At 50.0% G+C, this 23478-nt stretch overlaps 8 protein-coding genes and 1 non-coding gene across 9 annotated transcripts; 4 read left to right on the top strand and 5 right to left on the bottom strand.

Annotated features, from left to right (window-relative positions):
• Positions 1-109: 109 nt before the first annotated feature.
• Positions 110-1203, bottom strand: DFJ58DRAFT_846130 (uncharacterized protein; the record flags this gene model as incomplete). The annotated part of the gene is made up of 5 exons (XM_041393248.1): positions 110-343; positions 373-498; positions 693-741; positions 913-959; positions 1066-1203. 5 exons carry the CDS (start codon positions 1201-1203, stop codon positions 110-112), a joined length of 594 nt encoding a protein of 197 aa, XP_041238071.1.
• Positions 1204-1957: 754 nt separating this feature from the next.
• On the top strand, positions 1958-5111 carry DFJ58DRAFT_917223 (uncharacterized protein). The gene is made up of 3 exons (XM_041395517.1): positions 1958-2526; positions 2586-3030; positions 3080-5111. Exons 1-3 carry the CDS (start codon positions 2010-2012, stop codon positions 4992-4994), a joined length of 2877 nt encoding a protein of 958 aa, XP_041238070.1. The 5' UTR covers positions 1958-2009; the 3' UTR covers positions 4995-5111.
• Positions 5112-5616: 505 nt separating this feature from the next.
• On the bottom strand, positions 5617-6985 carry DFJ58DRAFT_749311 (uncharacterized protein; the record flags this gene model as incomplete). Its single annotated transcript, XM_041387647.1, has 2 exons — positions 5617-5718; positions 5771-6985. One exon carries the CDS (start codon positions 6983-6985, stop codon positions 5777-5779), a length of 1209 nt encoding a protein of 402 aa, XP_041238069.1. The 3' UTR covers positions 5617-5718; positions 5771-5776.
• Positions 6986-7479: 494 nt separating this feature from the next.
• Positions 7480-7551, bottom strand: DFJ58DRAFT_t138. The gene has a single exon. It is a non-coding gene; the product is annotated as a tRNA-Gly (tRNA).
• A 6-nt stretch (positions 7552-7557) lies between these two features.
• Positions 7558-9783, top strand: DFJ58DRAFT_814486 (uncharacterized protein). The gene is made up of 6 exons (XM_041391655.1): positions 7558-7909; positions 7981-8059; positions 8109-8641; positions 8784-8883; positions 8935-9110; positions 9171-9783. Exons 1-6 carry the CDS (start codon positions 7749-7751, stop codon positions 9610-9612), a joined length of 1491 nt encoding a protein of 496 aa, XP_041238068.1. The 5' UTR covers positions 7558-7748; the 3' UTR covers positions 9613-9783.
• A 93-nt stretch (positions 9784-9876) lies between these two features.
• DFJ58DRAFT_132873 (uncharacterized protein) lies at positions 9877-10771 on the top strand. Its single transcript, XM_041378801.1, has 5 exons — positions 9877-10001; positions 10066-10148; positions 10209-10233; positions 10294-10360; positions 10412-10771. The coding sequence occupies exons 1-5, from the start codon at positions 9963-9965 to the stop codon at positions 10561-10563; spliced, it is 366 nt and encodes a 121-aa protein (XP_041238067.1). The 5' UTR covers positions 9877-9962; the 3' UTR covers positions 10564-10771.
• Positions 10681-11993, bottom strand: DFJ58DRAFT_814472 (putative methyltransferase-domain-containing protein). Its single transcript, XM_041391654.1, has 7 exons — positions 11923-11993; positions 11752-11864; positions 11560-11692; positions 11409-11510; positions 11242-11352; positions 11043-11193; positions 10681-11022 (listed from the first exon to the last, which is right to left on the bottom strand). Exons 1-7 carry the CDS (start codon positions 11971-11973, stop codon positions 10880-10882), a joined length of 804 nt encoding a protein of 267 aa, XP_041238066.1. The 5' UTR covers positions 11974-11993; the 3' UTR covers positions 10681-10879.
• A 134-nt stretch (positions 11994-12127) lies between these two features.
• On the top strand, positions 12128-19824 carry DFJ58DRAFT_814465 (Ion transport protein-domain-containing protein). Its single transcript, XM_041391653.1, has 24 exons — positions 12128-13124; positions 13176-13346; positions 13396-14017; positions 14068-14150; positions 14206-14413; positions 14467-14556; positions 14603-14778; positions 14833-15268; positions 15319-15604; positions 15673-15950; positions 16005-16171; positions 16222-17268; positions 17321-17551; positions 17602-17645; positions 17704-17968; positions 18014-18190; positions 18243-18272; positions 18321-18432; positions 18485-18667; positions 18719-19032; positions 19085-19230; positions 19288-19534; positions 19588-19658; positions 19709-19824. The coding sequence occupies exons 1-24, from the start codon at positions 12193-12195 to the stop codon at positions 19741-19743; spliced, it is 6351 nt and encodes a 2116-aa protein (XP_041238065.1). The 5' UTR covers positions 12128-12192; the 3' UTR covers positions 19744-19824.
• DFJ58DRAFT_814464 (uncharacterized protein) lies at positions 19825-23462 on the bottom strand. Its single transcript, XM_041391652.1, has 7 exons — positions 23330-23462; positions 22746-23283; positions 21969-22538; positions 21228-21918; positions 21054-21193; positions 20501-20996; positions 19825-20451 (listed from the first exon to the last, which is right to left on the bottom strand). The coding sequence occupies exons 2-7, from the start codon at positions 23274-23276 to the stop codon at positions 19904-19906; spliced, it is 2976 nt and encodes a 991-aa protein (XP_041238064.1). The 5' UTR covers positions 23277-23283; positions 23330-23462; the 3' UTR covers positions 19825-19903.
• Between the last annotated feature and the right edge of the window lie 16 nt (positions 23463-23478).

Here is a 23478-nt window from a genome sequence, read left to right as displayed (position 1 = left end):
TCGGCGTAATCATTCATCAACAAACACATACTGGGCCTATGAACGCACATCAACCACACCTTCACCTTCTCTTGTAGTCTCAGACGAAGTCCTTCACATGTTTCTCGAACTATTCTCTCTCCTTGCGTGACAGAACTGGTCCCCCATGAATATGTGGCACCATGGTCGGACCAACGCCTTCGAATACCATGCTATCCGGGAATTTCATGACAAAATCACCCTTGGCTACGAGCTTGAGCATGGTGACACGGCGAGGCCACCAGGAACAAAGCGTGGTACAGCGATTCAAAGGTACGCCAAGAAAGATGAAGATATTGTTCATGCAGTGCAGCAGAGATAGTCGCTGTTCACGACGGTCACTATACCACCGACTCGCTTGTGGGAAGTTTGAAGTGTCGACTCCTTGCTGGTGCACCCATCAAACTCCAGTGATTTTGAGGAGGGTAATGGCACGCCACGGATGTTCTCGACATAATCGTAATGACGAATGACAATTGTCTGACAACACATGCATGAACCGCGTCAATGATGATGTTGGTAGTCGTGAGTTCGAGAAAGGATGTTGAATGGACATTGAAAATGGCCTTTGACACGCCCATTAGCAGTGGTCAAAATTTCCGCCTCGACTGCTATAGCCGCTATGCACATAATGCAAACTTTGGCAATGAACGTTAACGCTCAAGTACTCATACTCTGAATGACGCAGCACAAATCTCGACATTGAAATCGCTCCTCATGTCTCTTCAAGTTGGTCAATATTGAATGTTCAAATTAATTCAAAGGCGCCTCCATTGCCCATGAAGCAGGGAAAATTGTCCAGACTCCAAAAACAACCACATTGACCAAGTCATCAGGAACTACGCATTGTGCCATCAGCCACAGCACCAATGCGAAAGCATAAACACGACTCACTGTCCAGATGTGCTCATGGACAGGCTGCCAGCCCATCGGTAAACAGTCTAATCAATTGCAATATTTGGCACCGGTAGGCTATTGACATTGCAAGGTGCAAGGGGTGAGCAACGGGGTTGGATCCTGGATGCAAAGCCAACTACTCATACTCACCGACTTCAGATTACAGTGAAAGCCACTGCAGCAATCACCGTCAATTTTGCACATATAACCTCGGTGACTGCATGCAGTGACAGACATGCATGCTACCAAAGCAGTAACGACGACGAGGAAGGAGAACTTGAAATGCATGATTTATGCGCGAAGTGATACAAGTTTTACAAAGTGGACACTGAATCACTCTGAGGTGGACAGGGCTTGCTTTTATATCCTGAAAATCATAGAGTTGTGGGCAAAACTTGGAAGTTCTATTAATTTGGCAGATTGGTTGCGCCTGGTTGATAGAACTTCACGGCGGGTGATATTGGAAGAACCTAGTGACCACCCGCGGAGTCGGCGCGGACACAAGTTTCAGGCATAAAGTCGCGCCGTCAAACTTCCAAGGGCACGGGTAATGGGATGTACCCTGAAAATATACTGTTCCCCGTCCGATTTTGCGGCTTCGCCTTTCAAACGCCTCCAGAGTCCAGACATAAGAAAGGTCGTTATTCTTGGTCGCATAATATGCACTACAGAGCGGTTGAGATCTAAAAATCCAAGAGGCGTTGAGTATCATTAAAGGCTAAGGATGCACTAAAAAAGGAGCTCGAGGACAACACGTATATGTAGCAAACGGAGGTGCACCATAATCTTTGGTGGGTGTTCGAGTTTAAAAAAAATGGTTGGAACGACCTGAGGCCCTACTGACGTGGGCCGGTGAGTTAGATGACTGGTGGCACTTTGGAGATTAGTACTCTGTGTCATGTGCAAATGACAATGTGTACAATCGCAAACACCCGATTGCCGGCTGCGTGGCGTGGTGAGAATAATCTTCCTAATTTGGGAATAATTTTGGAAATGGTGCGATGGTGAAAATGGCACGATTGTAATAAGCTTATAACCAGCCCGAACGTTGCCGCACGCGGTTACCCTTCTGCTCCCCCACCGGCAGTAGCACAATGAATATGGAGGGTGAACTTCTCGTCGACGACGTTTCAAACGATGAGCTCAGCTTGGATAAATCTGATCTGCTCACCATGCTCTTAAATAATCTATCAGATTCAGAAACCTCCTCATCCCAAGCATCTTCTCCACCAGACTGGTCTCAGCTTTCCTCTCTCTGGCCGCAACAGCCCTTAGACTTGAGTTCTGACCAGAACTCAAAATTTCCTGATCTTGGCGGTTCTTTCGATTTCTCTTTCCCCATGGACCTTGACCTCAATGCTGCATTGTCCATGGCTGTCGACCCAAGTACACTGCAGTATCACGGCACGTCTCCACAGACCATGTTTGACGTGAACTCTCTTCGTATCCAGCCCCAGGATCTGCTTTCCTCATTTCCGTTCACTTTCTCATCACCCACCCTCAGCTCTGCCTCAGCTTCTTCCAGTTCGGCTGATGAGAAATCACCCCGGATGAGCATCTCATCCGGTGCGTCCGTGTCTCCGGTCATGGTACCGATTAGCTCGGGTACAGGTATGTCTAGTCTATGTTTTATTTATTTTACTAGCTGTTTTATTCACGGAATATCACAGACCCCTTCTCTGGGGTGATTATGCAGGCAAAATTGCCCATACCCCGGCTCATATCCTCTATTCCGGCATTGCCTTCCTCCAAACCACCAAAACACAAGCAGGAACCTCAACCTTACCTCTCGTCTTCGGCGTCATCATCTCCTTCCCCCGGGCCAACTACTCCCACTTCCGACTCTGGATCATCCGCACCTAACACTCAGATAGCAGGCGCTGCTGTCGTTAGCCGCCCGAAGACTAGTCACACAACCATTGAGCGCCGTTACCGTACAAATCTTAACGCGCGCATCCAGAGCCTCAAGGCCTCTGTCCCTGCTCTTCGCGTTCTAGACCAAAATACTACACAAGAAGGTGATGTTGTAGATGAACGTGGATACATTGACGGTGTCAAAGTCGCGAGGAAAGGAAGCAAGGCCAATGTACTCGGAAAGGCAGTCGAGTATATCCGGTAAGATACATTTATCCCCCAATTGTACTTGCGCTGATCGTCATGATAGCGTCTTGAAAAGGCGTGAGATTAGGCTGAGGCGCGAGCAAGAAGGACTGCGTACCCTCATCCTTGGAATTCCCGGTGCTCAGCCTCTCCTTGCTGAATGGGATCATGAATGGGCCAAAAAATTTGGAGGCCCAGAACGTGATGAAATCGACAATGACGCCGAAGCCTACGAAGCAAGTGATGATGAAGATGGCGATGGCGAAGACGAGGGTGATGACTCTGAGCGCGTCCGCAAGAAGCCCAAGTTAACAAAGGCGCCTGCAGCCAAGAAGGATAAGCAGACCGCTGTTTCTGTTGCCGCTGTTGCGCCCACATCGATTCCCGATGGTATCCCCGGAGCAGTACCGGAGAAGCGCAAGCGAGGTCGACCCCGTAAGATCCAACCTGGCGCTCCGCCCCCAATTGTCGCTGCCGCACCTGTCTTGCTCAGCGACCCTGTTAGTGCGCCTGTACAGGGCGATGTTACTATGCAGGCACAGCCCCAGCAGTACCTTCTTGCTGTCTTTGCGCTGTTTTCGTTTTTTAACTCCCCTTTCACCTCAATGGGTGCTTCGCATCCTCACACACACCAAGGTTCGGTACTATCCCACGTTACTGATTCTACACCTGTTACTGCTGCTACGATGTGGTCATGGAGCAGCGCCATACAAGCCATCCACCTATTCGCATCTGTTCTGGTTCTGTTCACAATCGTCGTCCCATGGCTACCTCTTCCAGGATATGTTCAACGTGCCAAGATTATGCGCCTCATACCCTTTAGTTATCTGATCAGCAGTCGAGCACTCACAGCTCACGAGGGGGCGGAGCTTCTCTCTCCCCCTCTCTCCCCTGATATCAGCGACTCAGAGTCAGATGCGGATTCGACTACTACTGAGAGAACCACACGCCAAGAGCGAGGTCCATTGTCAAATGTACTTGCTCAGAGCGGCTCCCAGGATGAACGTGATGCTCTCATTGACGCACTAGGGTTGAGCACCGGTGCACTTGGAGCAGTCCGAAGCGTTTTCGTCAAGCGCATGGTGAACAAGGCCTCTAACTCTGAACTTGAGCGTAGGGCATGGGTTCGCCTAGCCGAGCTCGTTGCTCTTAACCCCACATCAGCTCCAGCCCTTCTACGTCTTCAAGTCTATCTGCATCTTTCGTCCTTGTTAGGCGCGTCTGGCAAAACAACACAACACGCAAGTGATCTGGCAACATTGGCACTCCTTGCCCATTCACTCCCAGTATTCTACGTAAAGGATCGTTCGCAGAGGTTATGGAACCGTGCTCGTGCCGGGTTGGTTCGCCCTTACGAGCGGTTAGTGCTAGAAACGCTATCCCTTGAGGAAGCCGCTCAGACACTTACGTCCTCACTTCCCACCACACCCCTAACGCCACTCGGTGCCCTCGCCACGACCCTCCTCCGCCAACGTCTCCATTCCCACACATCCGAACTTTTCGTGCAAACCGTCACCCGTTCCCACGGCGGTGCACACTCTCAATCGCATGACGCAGAACAAGAAGCCAAATGGAACGAGACCATCAACGCAGGCCGGAGCCTGGGCGGTACCACCAGCGCCATCTCTGACTCCTTCAGCAAAGTATGGGAGAACGGCGTGTTGAACGTCAAAGACCTAGTCGTAGACGACGATGACATCAAAACCATGCTGAGCACCATCGTTTTATTCCGGCGGATCTTCCCATCTCGGATTATGTGCTGCGATGCCACTGATAACGAGGTTTCGTTGATATTGTCTCCCCCACCTAGTCCGCCTGCGAGAGGACCGCAGAAGGAGGTGGTGATGCAGTTGCGTCGGGCGTTGGGGTCGAGCGTGTTTGAGGAGCAGAGCGAGGATCGGGATGAGTTGGAGGATTCGCGGGATCGTGCGGTGGATATGCTTGTTGAGTATGAGAGACGGGGGAGGAGTCGTGTTTGATGTATTTGTGTTTTGAGATTCGTGATAGATGGAGATCTTACAATATATTAGTATTTACCCGCTTGTTGTCGGTTGAACTTGTATCAGAGACATTGAATTTTAGTAACGTTGCATCCAGAGTGCGCTTTGTAAAGCACGCATAAGAATAATTTAAAACGCCCAAACCTGACCGCAATCCCCGACTGGCCGCAGGAGGGCTTTGTTGTCATGGGACATGGGGTGTGTCCCGGGGCCGAGGGCATGCAGGCTTGGGGCTGGCCCCAGACAGCGCACGCTCGTCATGGTCGGTGATGTGTGGAGGTCTGTGGGCAGCGAGGAACCTGGCGGAAAGGAAGATGAGGGCAGGGTTCTTAGTTTGCATAACCGAGCAATATATTAGTGTTCCGAACGCAGAAAAGGTGTGCCGTCATTGTGAAAACATCCAAAGGCGGTACGCCCGCCTACTCACCCGAACGCAGGAACGACCTAATCGTGTCTACTAAGAACGATTCAGACGAGATATGTACTTCGATGTTGAATGAGGGGTCCCGTCACTGCATAGAAAGCATCATCATGATCATTTAGGCTCACAACCAGCCACCAAAGGGCCAATAGTGCTCTGGGAGACGCATGGCCAAATCATCAGACGAAATGTATCCCAGATTCAGGGCTGTAATCGGCCAAAGGGATACCTCGATAAAGATCCAGATTCTGGATATTGATCGAGACAGAATAGAACGTCATCCTGATGAGAAGTGGCTAAGTGAGTAATGGCTGAACGAGTCAATTATAAGTACCATTCGCTATGCTTTTTCACTATCAAGGAAGAGGTATACGTCTCGCGAAGCCTGGAAAAGTCCTTCAAAGAAAAACATCAAACGGTCTCTCCACGTAGAATCATAGTGACGTTCTTGAGCGTAGGGACTCGGATATCTCAGCGCGAGAAGTTCTAGAATACTCGAGCGGCACGGCTCGACGTTATCCATGTGAAAGCCCTCGTCAGAATCCAGTGGCCCCATATCCACACCAGCGAGTGTAATACTTCCAATGCAGAGTGTTGTCAAGCGAGGGCATAGCTCGATGAATTCAATGAGACCGGGTAGTGTGACCCCTGGCGTGGGATTATGACACCCATATGGGTCGTTGAGAGAAAACTCCTCCAGACAAGGCCAGGCTTCGGCCGCTCTCTTCAAGTCATTGTTGTCAACCCAAATGGAGGATCTCGTATTGAAATAAACAACTCGAAGGTGATTGAGGTGGAAGAGCGGACGTATGGTGTTGATCGTGATAATTATGGTGGGTATGAGTTGACACAGAGAGAGTTCGCTGAAGTGTATGGACTGCAGATACTTGAAAGCCTCGCGCGTATGGAACGACTCAAGCATTATCTCCAGGAGGCCTGGATCGAAGTGGACCTTGGATCGAAGTGACAACTCGGTGAGTGTATGAGACCAAATACGTATAAAAACTTCAACATCTGCCCAGTTGTCAATGTCCCAAACAACACCTCGAAGGTTCTCGAAGGGAAGGAGGGTGCGGGATGATCTGAAGACATCTTCGAGATCACTTCCGGTGGGCAGATGTGTCTCCAGGCTGGTTGGACATGAGAGGCGGCCCAGGTGCGCCAGGGCATCTTTGGTAATAGCCGGTACAGCGACTGTACGCAGCTTCCGCAATTTTTTAATGGAATGTGAAGCTGCCCTAGCAGTGTGCGCATCCCATGTAATTACGCTGCCACGCATCTCGTCATAGGTACCAAAACGAAAATTTTCCAGGGAAGGACAGCATGAGTATAAAGTCTGTAAGGCCACGTGCAACGAAGTCCTCTCTGAAAAGTTATCCTTCCCAGATTCGACGACACGGTCAATAGAGATATCCTGCAGACGCGGGCCAAGTAGTGGGCGCAGCAGATGCAACATAAATGCACCACTAAGATATCGTAGGTTTGGCATCAGGACCTTCGAGGAGTATGCAAAGGATTGGACAAGATGCGACTCCCAGTCATGCGACATCATATCCAGAAACCGGACGCGATGAGCGTAGCGATCAATAATGGCCAGTTGGGACTCTGTTGGGACCTACGCAGTAAATATATGATGTGTAATTTTTTAGAAGCAAAAACAACCAATAATGCGGCACTATTCCGAGTCGTTGCAACTCGTCTGCATTGTGTATGGTACTACGATCCCAGCACATTCCATGACGGGATAGATGCCTGTAATAGATTCCCAGAGAGCATCCAATGCCTGCTCCGAAAATGAGCGACATGTTAGGGTAAGGGCGAGCAAACTCATTCGTGACTCGATTTTGTAGAATGTGCGAATGTTGATGTAGCTGATGTGACCTCAGAGACAATTTCGGGAACAAGGAGAGCCCGAGACATGGTAAGGTGCGTTGTCAGCGAGGCACGACAGCAAATCCGCGCGAAGTTGCTGTTGGACATGAGCTTCAAGAGTCTCGTGATCGGAACTTGTTCGCTTGCGCAACCACAAATCATCAAAAACAATACGCCGAAGGGGAGTCGAACCCCTGCCGCTTGCTTGGAAGGCAAGCATGATAACCGCTTCACCATCGGCGTGTGATCTTACGGCTCACTTAATGCAACATATCGCACCCTGGGTCGGCGACTTCCGCAGTTGTCACGTCCTTCAAAGCTTCAATTCCGTTCACAGCATCCCCCCGACCACGATTCGCTCCGCACTCACCTTTCCATTTAACTAAAGCAAAGTCTGATAATCTGTAGAACTTCTACTCTGCAAATCACAATACGGTGTAATGTCGCTCCAGCACTTTGGCAAGGGTGCCCTCCGCGTCGCCAAAAATTACACCAAGGGTTACTCAGACACGCAGGCAAAAGTCCGGGATGCAACATCTAATGATCCATGGGGGCCATCAGGAACTCAGATGAATGAGATCGCTCAGTTGTCATACAATCAGTGCGTGATCGTTGAGCAGTTTGCCTGGTGGTCGTGGTCCACCAGCAGCGCTGATGCGCCGTTGTTCACAGGAATGATTTCGTCGAAATCATGGAAATGCTTGATAAAAGGTTGAATGATAAAGGCAAGAATTGGCGACATGTATTCAAGGTTAGCTGCCTTGCTTCCGGTGGAGGACCCGATTCAAACTCCCTCTCAGTCACTCACCGTGCTGGACTACCTCCTACACGCTGGTTCTGAAAATGTTGTCCTATATTTCCGTGATAATTTATACATCATAAAAACGCTCAAGGAATTTCAATATGTGGATGAAGATGCGAAAGATTGTGGTGCCAATGTCCGGCAGAAGGCCAAAGATATCTCCAACCTTCTCAGTGATCCAGCACGTCTACAGGAGGAGCGCCGGACTAGGGCAAGCATGCGCGACCGAATGATCAGAGGGCAAAGCAATGGTTACGGAGAAGACGAGGTTGAAGATGGTGGGAGGAGGAGCTATGCACCTCCTCCTGGAACGCCCCCACGGAAGGCCAACCGTGGCGCCGATCGCGATGAAGACGAGCTCCGTAAGGCGATCGAAGCATCAAAAAAGACTCTTGCGGAGGAACAGGGCCGGAAAGCTGAGGAGCAAGATCTTGCCACAGCAATACGATTAAGTGAGGAAGAGGAGGCGAAAAGACATAAGGCCGTTGAAGACTCAAATGCTCATGCGTTATTCGATGACCAAGCGCAAATGTACGTTAGATCATACGTATGCTTGATTTCAACTGATGGCCTTGTCCATTCCAGATCCTCACCAAACGGTTCCAACAGCAACAATCCATTTCCCTTTATCGACCCTACTCCATATGCAACAGGCTTGCAACCTCAGCCCCAGATGCAACCGCAAGTACACTGTTCAGCCTCAATACACGATGCAGCCACAGTTTACATCATTTAACCCATATCAACAGCAAGCACAACAGGAAGCAATGCAGGTACGGTAACATCTGGTCTTATTATGGATTGATTCAACGTTCCATCAATAGGCAGAGTATTTGAGGCAACAACAAGAATGGCTTCATCAACAGCAGGAAGCTCAGGCTCAGGCTCAAGCTCAAGCTCAACAAGCGGCGCAAGAGGAGTGGTTCCGACAACAGCAACAACTTCAAGCTCAACAACAGCAGCAGCAGCAAGCCTTATTTGCGCAACCGACTGGATTCGGGTATGTTATTGCTTTATATGAATCGCTTGTCGCGGTGGCCTCAAATCTTTACTCCTTCAGTTCTAATAATCCCTTCGCTCCTGCTACTTCGCCTATCCCAGTATCATCAGGGACGCCAGTCAATGGCACCTCTGGACCGTCGTTTAATCTTCAAGGAACCTATTCCAACTCGAATACACCTTCTTATAACTCTTCACCTGTGCCCTCACAAGTATCATCACCTTCCCCAAGTGTCAGCACATCCACGGGTACAGGTGCGGGTCGTGGTGGTCCCAGTCGGGCAGACCAAGAGCACTCGCATCTTGCCAGTCTATTTGCCAACCGTGACGATGGTCAAGATACATTCGGAAATGTCGGCGCGCTGCGCTACGGGCACACGCAAGCGGGTCTGCTGGCAGCACAGAAGACAGGATTTGGGACCCAAAATAATCCCTTCCATTTGCAGCAGCAGCAACAGGGTCAGAATGCAGAGCAGCCGTTTTTTCTCCATCTGAGGAGATAGGCGGATGGGTAGACAGTGTAATGTTGATTTATCGCTGGATGATGACTTGGATTATGAATTTCCGTTTGTCCCTACGTGTCTCGGATTTCTGTTGTTGTATTTATTACGTCTTTTCTTTACTTCCTGTGGAATCTTCCGATACCAAATTTTACACTTCTGACTTTGTGCTCATACTTTCGCTCGCGAAATTGCAGGGATCTTGAAGCTCGAAGCATTGGATCAGCTGAGTGGACCGTCTTACATAATAACCGATGACATCACTTTCCTGAGTCCGGCCCAACTTGAATTCGCATAGCTTCAAGTGTTATTAGCACACGCCGTCCCACCCACCTCACCCAGACTGCGACACCATGGAATCCAACGGCGCTGCTGACTGCGTACTTATTTTGGTACGCCGCTCTTGCGCAAACAAGTCTACTTGACATGCTCACGCAAGGACTCCGGAATGAACAGGTCGCCGTCATCTTCCCCCCTGCCGCAGCAGCTTTCATCTCAGGCTGCGGCTGTGATCTCTTCGTGAACATCTTGTTGACTTTGTAAGTACTTCTTCCCAGCGCTGCAAACTCTGCATTTCCCTCATGCACTGTTACTCCCAGGCTCGGATACCTTCCTGGACTCCTTGTGCGGAATTGTGCTCGTCTGCGTAATTGTTGTAACTGACTCCTTTTGAACACATTGTAGCACGCGCTCTGGCTCATATTCAAGCGTACCAGTGTTCAGGAGCGACGTGCTCGGGGTAGCTATCGATGTGAGTACCTAAGAATCTTGCGTATGTCATGTGTGTAACTTGCCCATGCAGACACTGGCGCGGGAACACCTGCTCCGGCGCCCCAGCAAAGTGCCTCACAGCCGCCTGGATATGGTGCAACGAACCAGCCAAGTGCCCCTCCGCCAACTACATCCGAAACCACGAGCCAGCCCGTTGATGCTCCTCCAGCCGGCAAGAATTGAAGAATTGCATGATTCAATGCACACACGTGGTGGGACGAAGTTCGTTCACAGGCCACCTGGACTATAGTGCGAGTCGTATATGAGTAACGTTGAGAAATATCTGTCGAGTTTCGTGCCTATTATTTGTTTGAATCAATTGCTTGCTGGGTCTGGATCTCGATATATGTGTGGTGTGATGAAATTATGTGGCACACGTCATAGGAAGTCTTACAAGTGATCAGAGGTGTTGTAACACCTACCTGGAATCAAAATATACTTTATATATTGGTTTGCTAGATCAGAGTTGAGTGAGGAAAATCGCCGGCATCCCCCCTTGTCATCCTCCAACCATGCACTGTAGCACGAACTTCCTCTTCGCCTGGATCTTCCGGGAACATGGGCTGTGAAGCATCAAGCCATCAGAAAAGAGTCCATCAATGTGTGGATCAAGCAAACCGGATATTTGTGCGTTACTATCTCCTCGCAAACCCAGCCTGCACCTTGAGCTTTGCGGAAAAAATCAAGATCCCGGTCTGCCAAATGCGGTCGATGATGGGAGTAGAAAACCAGCACGCATGGTGCAATTGAAGCGTCATCGCTTGCGGAGCGAGAAGTTAAGCACATATCGCAAGATTTCAATAACGCGTCATGCTACGTGCGTTGAGACACCGATGATTGAATGGTACATAGCGATCTTACCTGCGAGTGATTAAATATTAGGTCTGATAATATGATTAAGTGAAATCCTGTTGAGGCATCCTTTGGGAGTGCTCGCATTATGTTGTCTACCGCATGGCCCCAGATATATCCCTGAAAAAATGAGCAATCAGGTAAGCCATAACCCACGAGTGCTCCCTAAAAAATACCTGAGTCTCAACATGATCCTGCTCATCAGGAGACAGGTTTTGTCTCGCGTTAAATTCTAAGTTATCGATGAGGACCGCTTCCGGGTAATCTGTCAGTACAACCTGTTCGATGAGTGAGGTAAGGCGATGAGACTGGCGTGGATGTTCAGACTTTTTTAGCGCCGTTTTGTGCTGCAACGAGTCCTGGGAGGCCTCCACCAGCTCCGAGTTCGAGTACGCAGCGATTGCGTGCTATCTCTGGATTTGAATCTATATACGATGCAAATGCTAATGCTGCATTCCATCTGAATTGAATAGAAGGAATAAGTAGCGATTTGTATACGCAGAGTCCGAATAGCAGTACAGATGATGAGCCCATAGCGGATGCGATCCTACCAGGCGGATTTTAAGATCGGGAAAGGCGTTTCGTGTACATGTTGCAAAGGTTGGCGGGGGTGTTGGTGGACGGGGAGGTTCCTATAGTTGAACGAATAAATTTTTTTTTTGAGTGGTAGCATGATCTATTAGTACAAACCGTGAAAACATCGCCGAGAGAAAGATCCTCCGAGTCTTCACCGTCTTGCATTACTTCTGATGAGTGAACCTGCAAACAGTACTTGACCGGATCACATCTTGATCGATCTCTAGTGTTTTGATCAATGACCCAAATCGAGTATATGTTTCGCATGTATGTAAGTCGATTTAATCGGGATTATCGGGTGCACGGCGCTGGTGAATATTTCAAGTAGACTCGGAGCACGAAGTTCAAGCCTCGACGCTAGTGACGGCAAGGAACGCGCATGATATGGATGGCCAGCATTTGGACGGCCAACATCATTCATCTCTCAGTCATTCGACCCAAAGTTCTTCTTCCTCTGCTATCGACTTAACTGTCACTATCACAGGCCTTGCCACTTCAGCTCCCCCGAGTCCGAGTCCGAGTCCGAGTCCGTCTCCGACACTTCATCCTTCAGTGGATGGTGGTCGTTCCGTTGCTCGCAGACGAACGAGCTGGGCAAGGTTAGACGTAGGGCAGGATCCCTTGCGCCCGAATCTTTCAGTAACTGCGACGGAGGCGGGTCCTTCAAGAACATCGTCTCGGTCATTTAGTACTCCGGATGAGAACCCACTTTATTCCCCTGACAATGGTTTCTTCTCAAACACATTAGCGTACAGTAGAAATTCGATTTACAACGACTCGCCCTACACTACTGCACAAGCTGGTCCATCCTCCGCTTCGCTAATGTCGACTCCAGAGTCTGACCTTGACTCATCCAAGGACGGAGACGGTGTCCATCTCACTGGCACCAACCCTCGATGGAAATCTGCAAATGGGAGTTGGGATAGCACTAATGATTTGACCATTGACTCCGAGCGCACGGGAGGCGCTACAGTCCCCACCAGGCGGAGGACGCTGCGTTACAATCCCTCACCTTCCCCTCTCAAGCGAACGGGTTCAGCCTTCAGGGTAATGTCAAAGCGTCTTCGACGCGCTTCTCTCCGCGTCGTCAATCTTACTGGACACGCCTTGGACAATTCCATCCGCATTCCGGACGAGGACTTCGACGATGGCGAGTACTCTCCCACACAAGATAACAAGGAACCCTTCGAAGAGCAATGGAACGAAGAACAAGTTTCCCTCACTAGAAAGCTGTCTCCCTTACGAGGGCGCACTCTCGGTTTCTTAGAGTCCTCAAGCATATTTCGTCTTCGCCTTTATCGCTTCCTTTCTCACCCGTAGGCCTTTTCTAGGCTTCTCCCGTCCGACAACATTAATCATTCCTGCAGATGGATTGAACCTCTGATACTTTGTTTGATAATTCTTAATGCTTGTGTATTGATATCTCAAGCGTCTCACTCGGTCCTTCTTCCCTCGGGGCAGTCTATGCCGACCCCACAGAAGGGTTTCTTTTTTGCTTGGGAGGATTATGTTCTTTTTGGGTTGTTCATCCTATTCACGTAGGTTTCATACTGGTCGCCATCCCCTCAGCCTGATCCCTCCTGTTAGGTTTGAAGCAGTTGCACGAATATGCGTTTCTGGATTCCTGCTAGATCCTGAAGTTCCAATATCAGCTTTATTTGCATCTTCGACATCGCCGATAACCTCTACGTCGACTTCGAGGGTAGGTTCTTCCGCGTCCAGTTCCTTGTCACGCGGCCTCTCCTTAAGGCCCTTTTATGATCGTATATCGCGGCCATTCAAACTCTCCGAGGCTACCCCTTCACGCTCGATGCCTATCGTAGTAGTTGGTCCAAGCAATTCGCCTCACGACACTTCGCGTCGAGAAAAACAGGCCGTTGTAGATGAGCCTCCTTCACACGCTCATCTCCGAAATCCTTCGCAGCCAACTTTCTTCTCCCGTGCCCTTCGGTCAGACCAAACGTCCCCGGACGTGATCTCGCTGCCGTTCCGACTAAACATCGATAGCGCACGCGATAAGGTGTATCGTAACATGCCATACTTGCGTCAAAGCTGGGGAAGAATAGATTTTATTGCCATTCTCAGCTTCTGGTTGAGCTTTGCACTCGCTATGGCAGGCGTGGAGCGCGGGTCCCATCATGTCGCTGCATTCAGAGCGATGACTGTGCTGCGAATCGCAAGACTTCTCGCCATCACTTCTGGAACCACTGTGAGTTTACGCACAGCATTTTATGTATGGGCCCTTACACTATTCTACAGACAATCATGCACTCACTGAAGATCGCTCGGCCGCTGCTTACTAATGTGGCATACTTTGTTGTCTTCGCTGCGGTGCTATTCTCGTGAGTCTATCCGGTCTCTTCCTGAATGCTTATCGAACATGAATCATCCTCGAAGGATAATTGGAATCCAATCTTTCAAGGGCTCTTTTCGAAGGAATTGCTATCTCCAGCCCACCCTAGGAGAAAATCAAACGCAAATATCTCAATCTTGCGGTGGTTACATCGATCCCAGTACCTTAAATGTCTTTCCTTATTTACAATTGGACGGTACGCGAGGCCCTGCGGTCAAGGGTTTTATCTGCCCTCTGGGCCAGGTTTGTCAGGTTCGTCGTTCGGAGTTTCCTCGACAGACAACGATCTCACAAGTTCGAGTTAGGAGGGAGACAATCCATACAGTGGCATCCAGAGCTTTGACAATATTTATTACGCCGCGCTTCAAGTTGTCGTTGTGACCTCAGCCAATGGCGTACGTGTTCTTTATCCATATTTCTGTAGCGCTAACTTCCTCTCAGTGGTCCCCTATTATGTATTCGATCATCGACGCCGAGTTTTTCGTCTCCTGCTTCTTTTTCATCGTCTGCATCCTCGTATTGAACATCTGGCTTATCAATCTATTCGTCGCTGTGATCACGAACACGTTCTATGCCATACGTGCGGATACGAATAAGAGTGCCTTTGGTGCTGCACCGTATGTTTCTTGACTTTTGCACATGCTAATGTTTATGTCGTTCCAATTTCGTAGACTAGGACCTGTCGTCGAAGAGCGAGAAGAGGGCTGGTTGGACGGGAAACACGTTTCTCAGAACAACTCGCTCAAGGAATTCTACACCAATACCCGCTGGTGCTGGGTATTTCTGGCTCTCGCGTCGCTCGTCGTACAAGCCACCGCCAGTGCTGACATGAGTGACCTGCATCAACAGATACTTGATAAGTCAGAGCTAGCGCTTACAGTGGCCTTCGACATCGAGATCATCATGCGCATCGTAGCAGAGCTCCCAGCTTGGCGAAGGTTCTTCCAGCATGGGAACAACTGTCTGGATCTTATGTTGGCTGTGGCGTCGAGCATCATTCAGATTCCGGCCATTCATAACTCGGAGGTGTACCCCTGGTTGACGATATTCCAACTAGGGAGGTTCTACAGGGTGATTCTAGAGTTCCCGAGAATGAAGCCGCTCATGGTGAGGCTAGCCACCATCTGAACATCTGACAGACAACTAAAGCATCTCAGCTCACGGTCTTTGGGAACCTGTACGGCCTAGTGAATATGACACTTTTCTTGCTACTCGTCAACCTATTTGCCGCATTGGTCTGCGTGCAGCTCATTCGCGGTGATATGCCTGGCTCGATCGCGTTGAATTTCGGACAGTTGTGGACTTCGTTCCTCGCCATGTATCAGGTCTTTTCCTCCGAGAATTGGACGAACGTCTTGTACTCAGCGGCAGCTGCAGAGATCCCCCTGGGGCAGGCGGTGATCGTGATTGTTTTCTTATGCTCATGGCTCATATTTGCGAATTGTAAGTCACCCAAAGTGCTCATGCGTATCAGTGCCTTCCTTCGTTGACGCTCATTTTTTTTCCTCCAGTCATCGTGATGCAGATGTTTATCGCTGTCATTCACGAGAACTTCAGCGTCGCGGAAGAAACGAAGAAGAATAAACAGGCATCTGACTACTGGGCTCAACAACACCCGCAAAGGGTCATGCACAACAGTTGGACTCGCAAGCTGAATCCGTATCGATGGATCAAGGCAGATCCCGTTCGCGTCAAGGTCGAAAACCTTCCTTCGAATCTGGTCTTGCCGATGCAGAAAACGCTTGTGCAAGATTACGGGGTTTTTGGAAAAGACAACCGAAACGGGCCTGTATGTGTTTTTGAGTGTCTGAGATTACAGGCTACTGATATTTTAATGCGACAGAAACCCGTTCAATTGGAGGGTGGGAGGCATTTCCCTTCGAAATCGCTGACAATGCTTCAACAACTGTTTTCTGGGACTACGAATTCTGATGACGTGCCGTTGGTGGCCCTACGACAGAGCCGTCGTGAGTCGACAGCTGTGCAAGATGAAGAGACAGAGCGTCATCTGTGAGCGTTCTGGTACCTGTAGGTGGCAGCTTTGCTCATACGGCTTGTAGCGATATTCTCGCCAATGGTGCCGATACAACTGAGAACGACCATGATGAGCACTCCGAGCGGAAGGCGCAGAAGGCGGACTTCATCATTGACCACCCGACGTATGACAAGACTTTCTGGCTTTTCTCGCAGGAAGATCGTCTCCGGAATATGTGCCAGAAGGTTGTCAAGCCTGCTGGCGGAGAGCGCCTATTCGGAACCTCACCCTCCGACGTTGCCCATACGCTGTTCCAGCTCCTAATCTTGTTGACTGTGCTTGGTGGTATCATCACGGAGGGCGTAGCCACCCCTTTGTACCGGCGCAATTACTACATGGAGCACGGTGTGGTGCGTGGTACTTGGTTCAACATCGCCGAGATAGCGTTCGGCGTTCCTTTCCTAGTCGAATTCATTATCAAGATAGTCGCCGATGGTTTCTTGTTCACTCCAAACGCCTACGTCAAGAGCATATGGAATATCCTGGACTTCATTATATTCATCGGTATCCTAGTGAACTTGTCATTCACGCTCATTTTCGTCAGCGGATTGTCTCGTTCCATCCACGCACTCAAGGCTCTTCGAGCTCTCCGCCTCGTGACCTTGATCGAGAACATGCGAAACACATTCGAATCACTCATCATTTCCGGGGCAACTCGTATCTTGGATGCTGCCATTTTGGCGATCCTGTATCTAATTCCCTTTAGCGTTTGGGGTGTCAACATCTTTGCAGGATTAATGAATGAGTGCAACGATACCAGTGTCCAAGGCATCAACGATTGCACCAACGAGTTTGTCAACACAATATACGGCACCTCTTTCGGATATTTGGCTCCTCATGCCTGGGACAATCCTTCACCTTCCACGACATTCTCCTTCGACAATTTCCGATCCTCGATGCTCATTCTTTTTGAGATTGTATCTTTGGAAGGGTGGATCGATGTCATGACGGTCGCGATGAATATTACTGGGAAGGACCAACAACCGCAGGTCGACGTTTCGCAGATCAACGCCATTTTCTTCGTCATCTACAATTTGCTTGGAGGCGTCGTGATTCTGACTCTTTTCGTCGGGTGAAACTTCTCCTTTGTGAATCACCGGTCTGTTGGCTTACGGCTTGCTTAGTATCATCATCAGCAACTTCTCATCTAAGACCGGCTCTGCATTCCTGACTCAACCTCAGCGAGAATGGATTGACCTGCAAAAACTGATCAAACGCCAGAAACCATCGAAGCATCCTCAGACTCGGCCTACTCAGCCATTTCGAGGATGGTGCTACGATCGTGCAATTCACAAGCACGGCTGGTGGACGCGAATGATGACGTGCTTCTTTGTCGTGCAAATTATTGTTCTCATGTTTGTGCCTCTTGCTTTACTGGCTAGTTATCTAGACTCATGTTTTTCAGGACTCAAACATTTACAGTCCAAGTAGCTGTTGCGAAATTTCAAGGTTAGTCATCGGTTCGATTGCATTTCCTTTCGACGCCTCTCAATGCAATTCTTTTCAGATGACTTCTCGCTCATCATTACAACGATGTATGTCGCCGATATTGCAGTCAGGTTCTACGGCGTTGGGTGGAGGAGTTTCCGAGCCAACGGGTGGAATTTGTTCGATGTTGTGGTGGCTGGTGGCAGTTTCATCACGACATTGATTGTCCGGTTCGGGTACATGGGTTTCGTCGTCGAGCAGCTACAGAAGCTGTTCCTCGTCAGCATCGCGTTCAAGCTCGTGCAGAGGACCAACAGCCTCAATCAACTCTTCAAGACTGTGATGTAAGTGGGGCGATCATGTTTTGATTAACTGCTGACTTTTTGCAGGGCGAGCTTACCCGTCATTTTAAACCTCTTGGGCCTGTGGTTCATCCTTTTTATCTTCTTTGCCATCATGTACATGGAGGTCTTTGGTTTGACAAAATGGTATTCTGCAGAAACTCACACTCAGAACTACCAAACTATGGGTTCGGCGCTCGTGATGCTCGCATTCATGAGTACGGGGTAGGTATTTTCAATACTTTCTCATGATGTTTTCTAAAATATCTACTCGTAGCGAGGGCTGGAACCAATACATGCATGACTAGTACGTGATCAAAGGGTCCTTTTTCTTATAAATTTGACGCCGGTTTAGCACTCTGGCGTATCCGCGGTGCACTATCAAAGCTGATGGACTGGTAGAAACGGATTGTGGAAGTACTGCTTGGGCGTTCTCCCTCTTCATCGCTTGGAACCTCCTGAGCATGGTGTGTGAACCTTGCTTATTTCCCATGTGCTTGCTGATGCTATCTCGAACAGTATATATTCCTGAACATGTTTACTGGAGTCATGGTGCAGAGTTTCTCCTACGTTTTTCAGTCCACCGGCGGAGCGAAGGCCATCACTCGTGAGGAAATTCGTTCGTTCAAGAAGACGTGGGCGGAGTATTCCAATCCAAAGACTGGGCTGCTCGAACGAAGCCGATTGGTTCTCTTCCTAGGCGTAAGTTCCGTGTGACGTAATGTTCACGAGATTTATTGAGTTATTTTTCAGAAATTGAATGGAATTTTCGAGGTTCGCATATACCCGACTGAGTACTCCGTTCCGTCCATTGTCTCGACGTGCAAAGACATGCAGAAGATTGTGACGAAAGAAGGGACGAAAGAAGAGATGAGATTGAATCCACGGAAAGTGAACAAGGTACTGAGGAAGATCGACTTCGACACTATAAGACAGCGAAGAGCAGTATATTGCCGACTATTTCACGAAGCCAGTATTATTGAAAGCCATCGCAAGGGCATCTCGTTCACTGACATGCTTTTCCTTTTGGCCCACCATAAGCTGATTGTGGACCGTGACGCACTGGAGTGAGTTCATTAATTTGTTCGTGATACTGTTACAATTCTGACCACAAGACAGGCTGAAAGATCTTGTCGTGAGGCAAGGGACGAACAAACTTGTCTCAGATTTAGTGAACTTCGACCGTGTTCGTTCCCTGCTGAAAATGATATCATTGCGACGAAGATATTTGGCCGAGCGAGAAATGATGCTCAGCGCACAGAGAGGTAAGCTGCTCTTCGGCGTCATCAACATCGTAGATGATGATCCAATGGGTATCTTAGACATTCCCGCTATTCAAGTGGACCATGCACCGTCCACTCCACCCCCATTAACCCGCGATATCACTTCACCTCGTAGTGACCGCGGCCGTTTAGACAACAGCCCTTCTAGCCCGACTCCTTCTCCCCGAACTCTTGGCCCTTCCCCAGAGTTCAATGCCTGGGATCATTCCATCCGAAGTAGTCTTCAGCGCTCCCGCAGAATAAGCGATGTCAGCATGCTTTCTGCCGATATGGGTCATGGTTACTGGTTCGTGCTGATCATCGCTCGTACTAAATAGTCTATTGATAGGTTTGACGCAGGAGGGATAATTCACTTGACATCGGTGATCAAGCAGACATCATGTCATCCATGCAGCGTTCTATATGGGGCGGTATGTCATTGATCTTTAGGCCTTACCGGTTGCCTGAGTTTCGCCCCCAGATCTCATGCAGCAAGCTGCAGAAGAGGATGCTTAACTTTATTTCAACTAAATGATGGACATCATGGAACATTTTGCGGACAGACTATATTGCATGTGTACTCCCAACAATCAAAACACTCGCTTGTATGGTATTGGATAGAAATAGATGCATATAATGGTAAAACAACATGGTGTGATATGCAAGCATACAGTATCTATGCCTGGCCCTGGAGTCTCCGAGGTTTCCACACCTTCTTCTCCTGAACAGTCTCGAATCCATCATCATTCTTCCTGGGTTCAGGCAGTGGGGCGTTACGAGATGTGAGAGGGGTAGGAGGGGCAGGAGATGCAGTCCGAGCAGGTGCGGCAGCCGGAGCTTTCGCTTGGCGATCTCTCCAGCCTCCGGCGGCACCACCAAATGCACCAGGTCGGTATGCGCTTGTGGTAGGGGCAGGGGCAGAGGGCAGAGGGCTTTCAACCCGTGGCGGTGTGGATACAGCAGCGGTAGCACGTGTGGGTGCAGGAGGCGCTCCTCCACGCCGCCAAGTTCCTTGGGGCTGCGCTGGTTGTGCTGCTGCTTGGTTACGCTGCTCTGCGCGGCGTTGAGCAGCATGGGCTTCAGCCTCAGCCTCGCGTTCGGCACGTTTCCTTGCCTCCTCTTGAATTTTGGCACGCTCCTCTTCCCGATTCCTGCGTGCTTCGGCGGCTTTCTCTTTCTCTTCCCGTTCCTTGGCCTCGGCCTCTTCCTCGGCTGCGTGGCGCTCTAGAGAAACATGAGAAAACGACGACTATATGCGATCAAGTACACTCACCAGCTTCTAATCGAGCCTCTTCTTCCTCCTGCTCTCTGCGGATTCTCTCAACCTCAAGACGCTGTTGCTCTTCCTCGTCTTTCATCTTCTGATGTGCAGCCCGCATCTTCTCCTTCTCCTCCTCGATTCTCTTGCGTGACTCCGCGAGCTTGGCTGTGTACTCTTCACCGCGCTGTGCGATGATGAACTCCTTCCTTTGTTGATAATCCTGCGTCATACGGCTCAAGCGTTTCTTAGACGCCATGTCCTCCTGGAATGCTTGGCGAGCACCCTCAATACGTGAGCGTTGAAGTGTTTCGAAGATTGTGCGGTCGGTGGCTTGCTGTTCCGCGTAATCCTCTGCAACCAGCGGACGCTCTTCCTTGCGGTACGCACGCTCGATGTGGTCGATTCGCTTGGCAGCGGTGCGCAAACGCTGGTTGAGCTCCTTCTTCTCGCGTTCGAGCTGCTCAACTTGCATACGCATGAGTGAATCGGTCGATAGATCTTCCATTTCCTGTGGACAGTCATATCAGTAACCCTGAAGTGGATAGTCTGAAAAAGGGATACGCACGTTCACCGACACTTTCAGGTTGCCCTTCTTGATCAGCGTTTGTGCGAGCTTCTTGGCTTCCTCTGCGCGAATAGAATCCACCTCCTTCTGTGCGCGTTCCCGCTCCTTCTTCGCCATCTCGAACTTGGCGCGTCGCACCTCTTCATCCTTCTCGCGCCGTGTCGTTTTCCGCACGACGGCTGGCCTCCTCCTTCTCCTTGCGAGCGGAGAGCTCAGAGAGGAGCTCGCGGCGGCGCGCAACGAGTGCACGACGGAGCGACAGCGCATGCCGCTCAGCGTTCGCAGCCGCAACAAGCTCCGCAAACTTGGCATGTTGCGCAGCTTCTTCTTCCTCAGGAGAAAGTTGGGGCGGAGGGTACAGGACCGCAAGAGAATTGTGCAGTGTCACCGCGAGGGTGCTCAGCCGTGTGCGCACAAGCTCTGCGGCGCTGGGCTGGATACTTGCTTCTGTGTTGGTGCTCGTAGACGGGATGGGGTCCTCGGAGCTGACTATGAAACCCTCGTCGATGAAGGTGATTGTGCCAGTGGCGTGGTCGACATATACGCTGCGCTCACCACGGCGTGCACAACCCATGAGGAACGCTTCGACCTGTTCTGGGCCGAGCCCCTCGAGGGGTGTGACGAGTTCGAGGAGCGAAGTGATGGTGAGGGTGGAATAAACTTGAGAAAGTTGTGCAAGCAGGCGGGAGAGCAGTGCACGTTCCAGGAGGGAACGGTAGCCGAAGTATGGTGTCTCTGGTGCACACAGTTCTGCGAGAAGCGGGGCGGTGGAGGAGCAAAGCGTCAGGGGGTCAAATGAAGCTTCGAGGAGTGTGTACAGAGACTTGATGGGGGCTGGGGAAAGATGGAGGACGTCACGGGAAAGCTGTGGATGGTTAAACATACGTTCAGTTCAAAGATGGCAAATATACATACGGCATCTTTGATCAGTCCGGCGCGAGTAGGTGCTCTGGTGAGACCAAGAAGAGCAGTGAGGCGCGATGTTTTACTCTTGCCATCTTCATCCTCAGCCTGCAGACCAACAGGGACGGCCAAGGCACTGACAAGTACCTGGCCGGCGAGTTTTGTCATCTCTTCTTCGCTCTTTCCCCCAATGCTAGTAACAATTGCGTGGTACCGACCCCATGCAGCGGCATGATAGAGAGCATTTCCGCTCATCAAGAAAATTTTAGTCAACTTTTCATAGTAGTTTGCCATCATTGCCGGACGGGGAGCCTTTTTTGCCATTGTGAGCAGATTGTGTACATCTTCGACACTGCGGAACGCCTCCTGCCAAAGCTCGAGTTCAACGGAAGTATTGAGCTGAGCGAACCGGGTGTCGAGATGATGTTGCAGTGTCTCCGCATCCGATAGGTTGATAGCGTGTGTTTGATGCGCATATTTTGCGACATTGGAAAGGTGCAGTCGGAGGGTTTCGCAAAGTCTCCGGAACTCAACTTTCCGTTGGTGCTTTAGGCAGAAACGGAAAGCTTGCTGCGCAACTTGCTGAAGAATTCATGTTAGATTATATGGAATCAGGGTCGTCCCGCATTACACCTGAGGCGATCATCATGAAGACCACGAGGTGCTGATACCTGCCTAAATCAGTAGCCTTCCCTTCAGGAAGCATATGAAGAAGGACCGAAAATTAGAGAGGGAATGGAACTGCTCTCCAAAGGCGTATGCGGGTAGCCAAGAGGAAAATGAGCTCACCTGATAGATAACTTCCAAACGAGCATTATTCTTGAGAGTCTCAAGTGATGTACGATAGCTCTCCCACAAGAATTTGAGCCAGGGTGTGACGAGTGCACGATCCGTGCGGTCCTTGCTCTGATCACCACTAACCGCGCCGAGGAGAATACTCTCAGGCGTTTCGCTCGCCTCAAGATCGTCGACATCGACAGGTCCGGTGACTTTGTCTGCTTTCTCCTGCGCCTCGTGGACTTTTGCATCTGAGAGCTGAATAAAACGGTTAATGACAACTTCGATGCTTCCAACGCTCGAATTTTGAGCGATGTTCTTGTATTGCATGAGGCCCTCTTTGGCAGTACGACCTTTACGCATATCGACGCAAAGCTCGACGAAGCGGATCACGATTGGCTCGAGCGTAGTGAGTGGTGTCGAGCGGAAGCGTTTTGAAGAGAACATCTCTACGAGCGACTGAAGAGCCGCATGAGACTGACCGACAGAGACGAGGCCCTCTGCTTGCTTGAGCACGGCCTCGGGTTTTGTGAACGGTGCCATGATTGGGCTGTGGGTTGTTAGGTGTGCATCAACGAGCAGTACGTCATACGCACTGTTCAAGTGAGTTTCGAGTGTAACTTTTCCCGCTCGAGTGTCTTGTACAGCTCTTTGAGTTCGCTGTGAGTCGGGGTAATAGGCCTACTTGATATCGGTACCGTTAATGACAAGGAAAAAAACTAAGTTCAGTGGCCCCGTGGGAAAC

The sequence above is a fragment of the Suillus subalutaceus genome, assembly GCF_016647625.1.
Source record: "Suillus subalutaceus strain FC151 chromosome Unknown DFJ58scaffold_160, whole genome shotgun sequence".
NCBI lineage: Eukaryota > Fungi > Basidiomycota > Agaricomycetes > Boletales > Suillaceae > Suillus > Suillus subalutaceus.
Note: the sequence above shows the minus strand (reverse complement) of the source record. Positions and strands in the feature narration are given on the sequence as shown.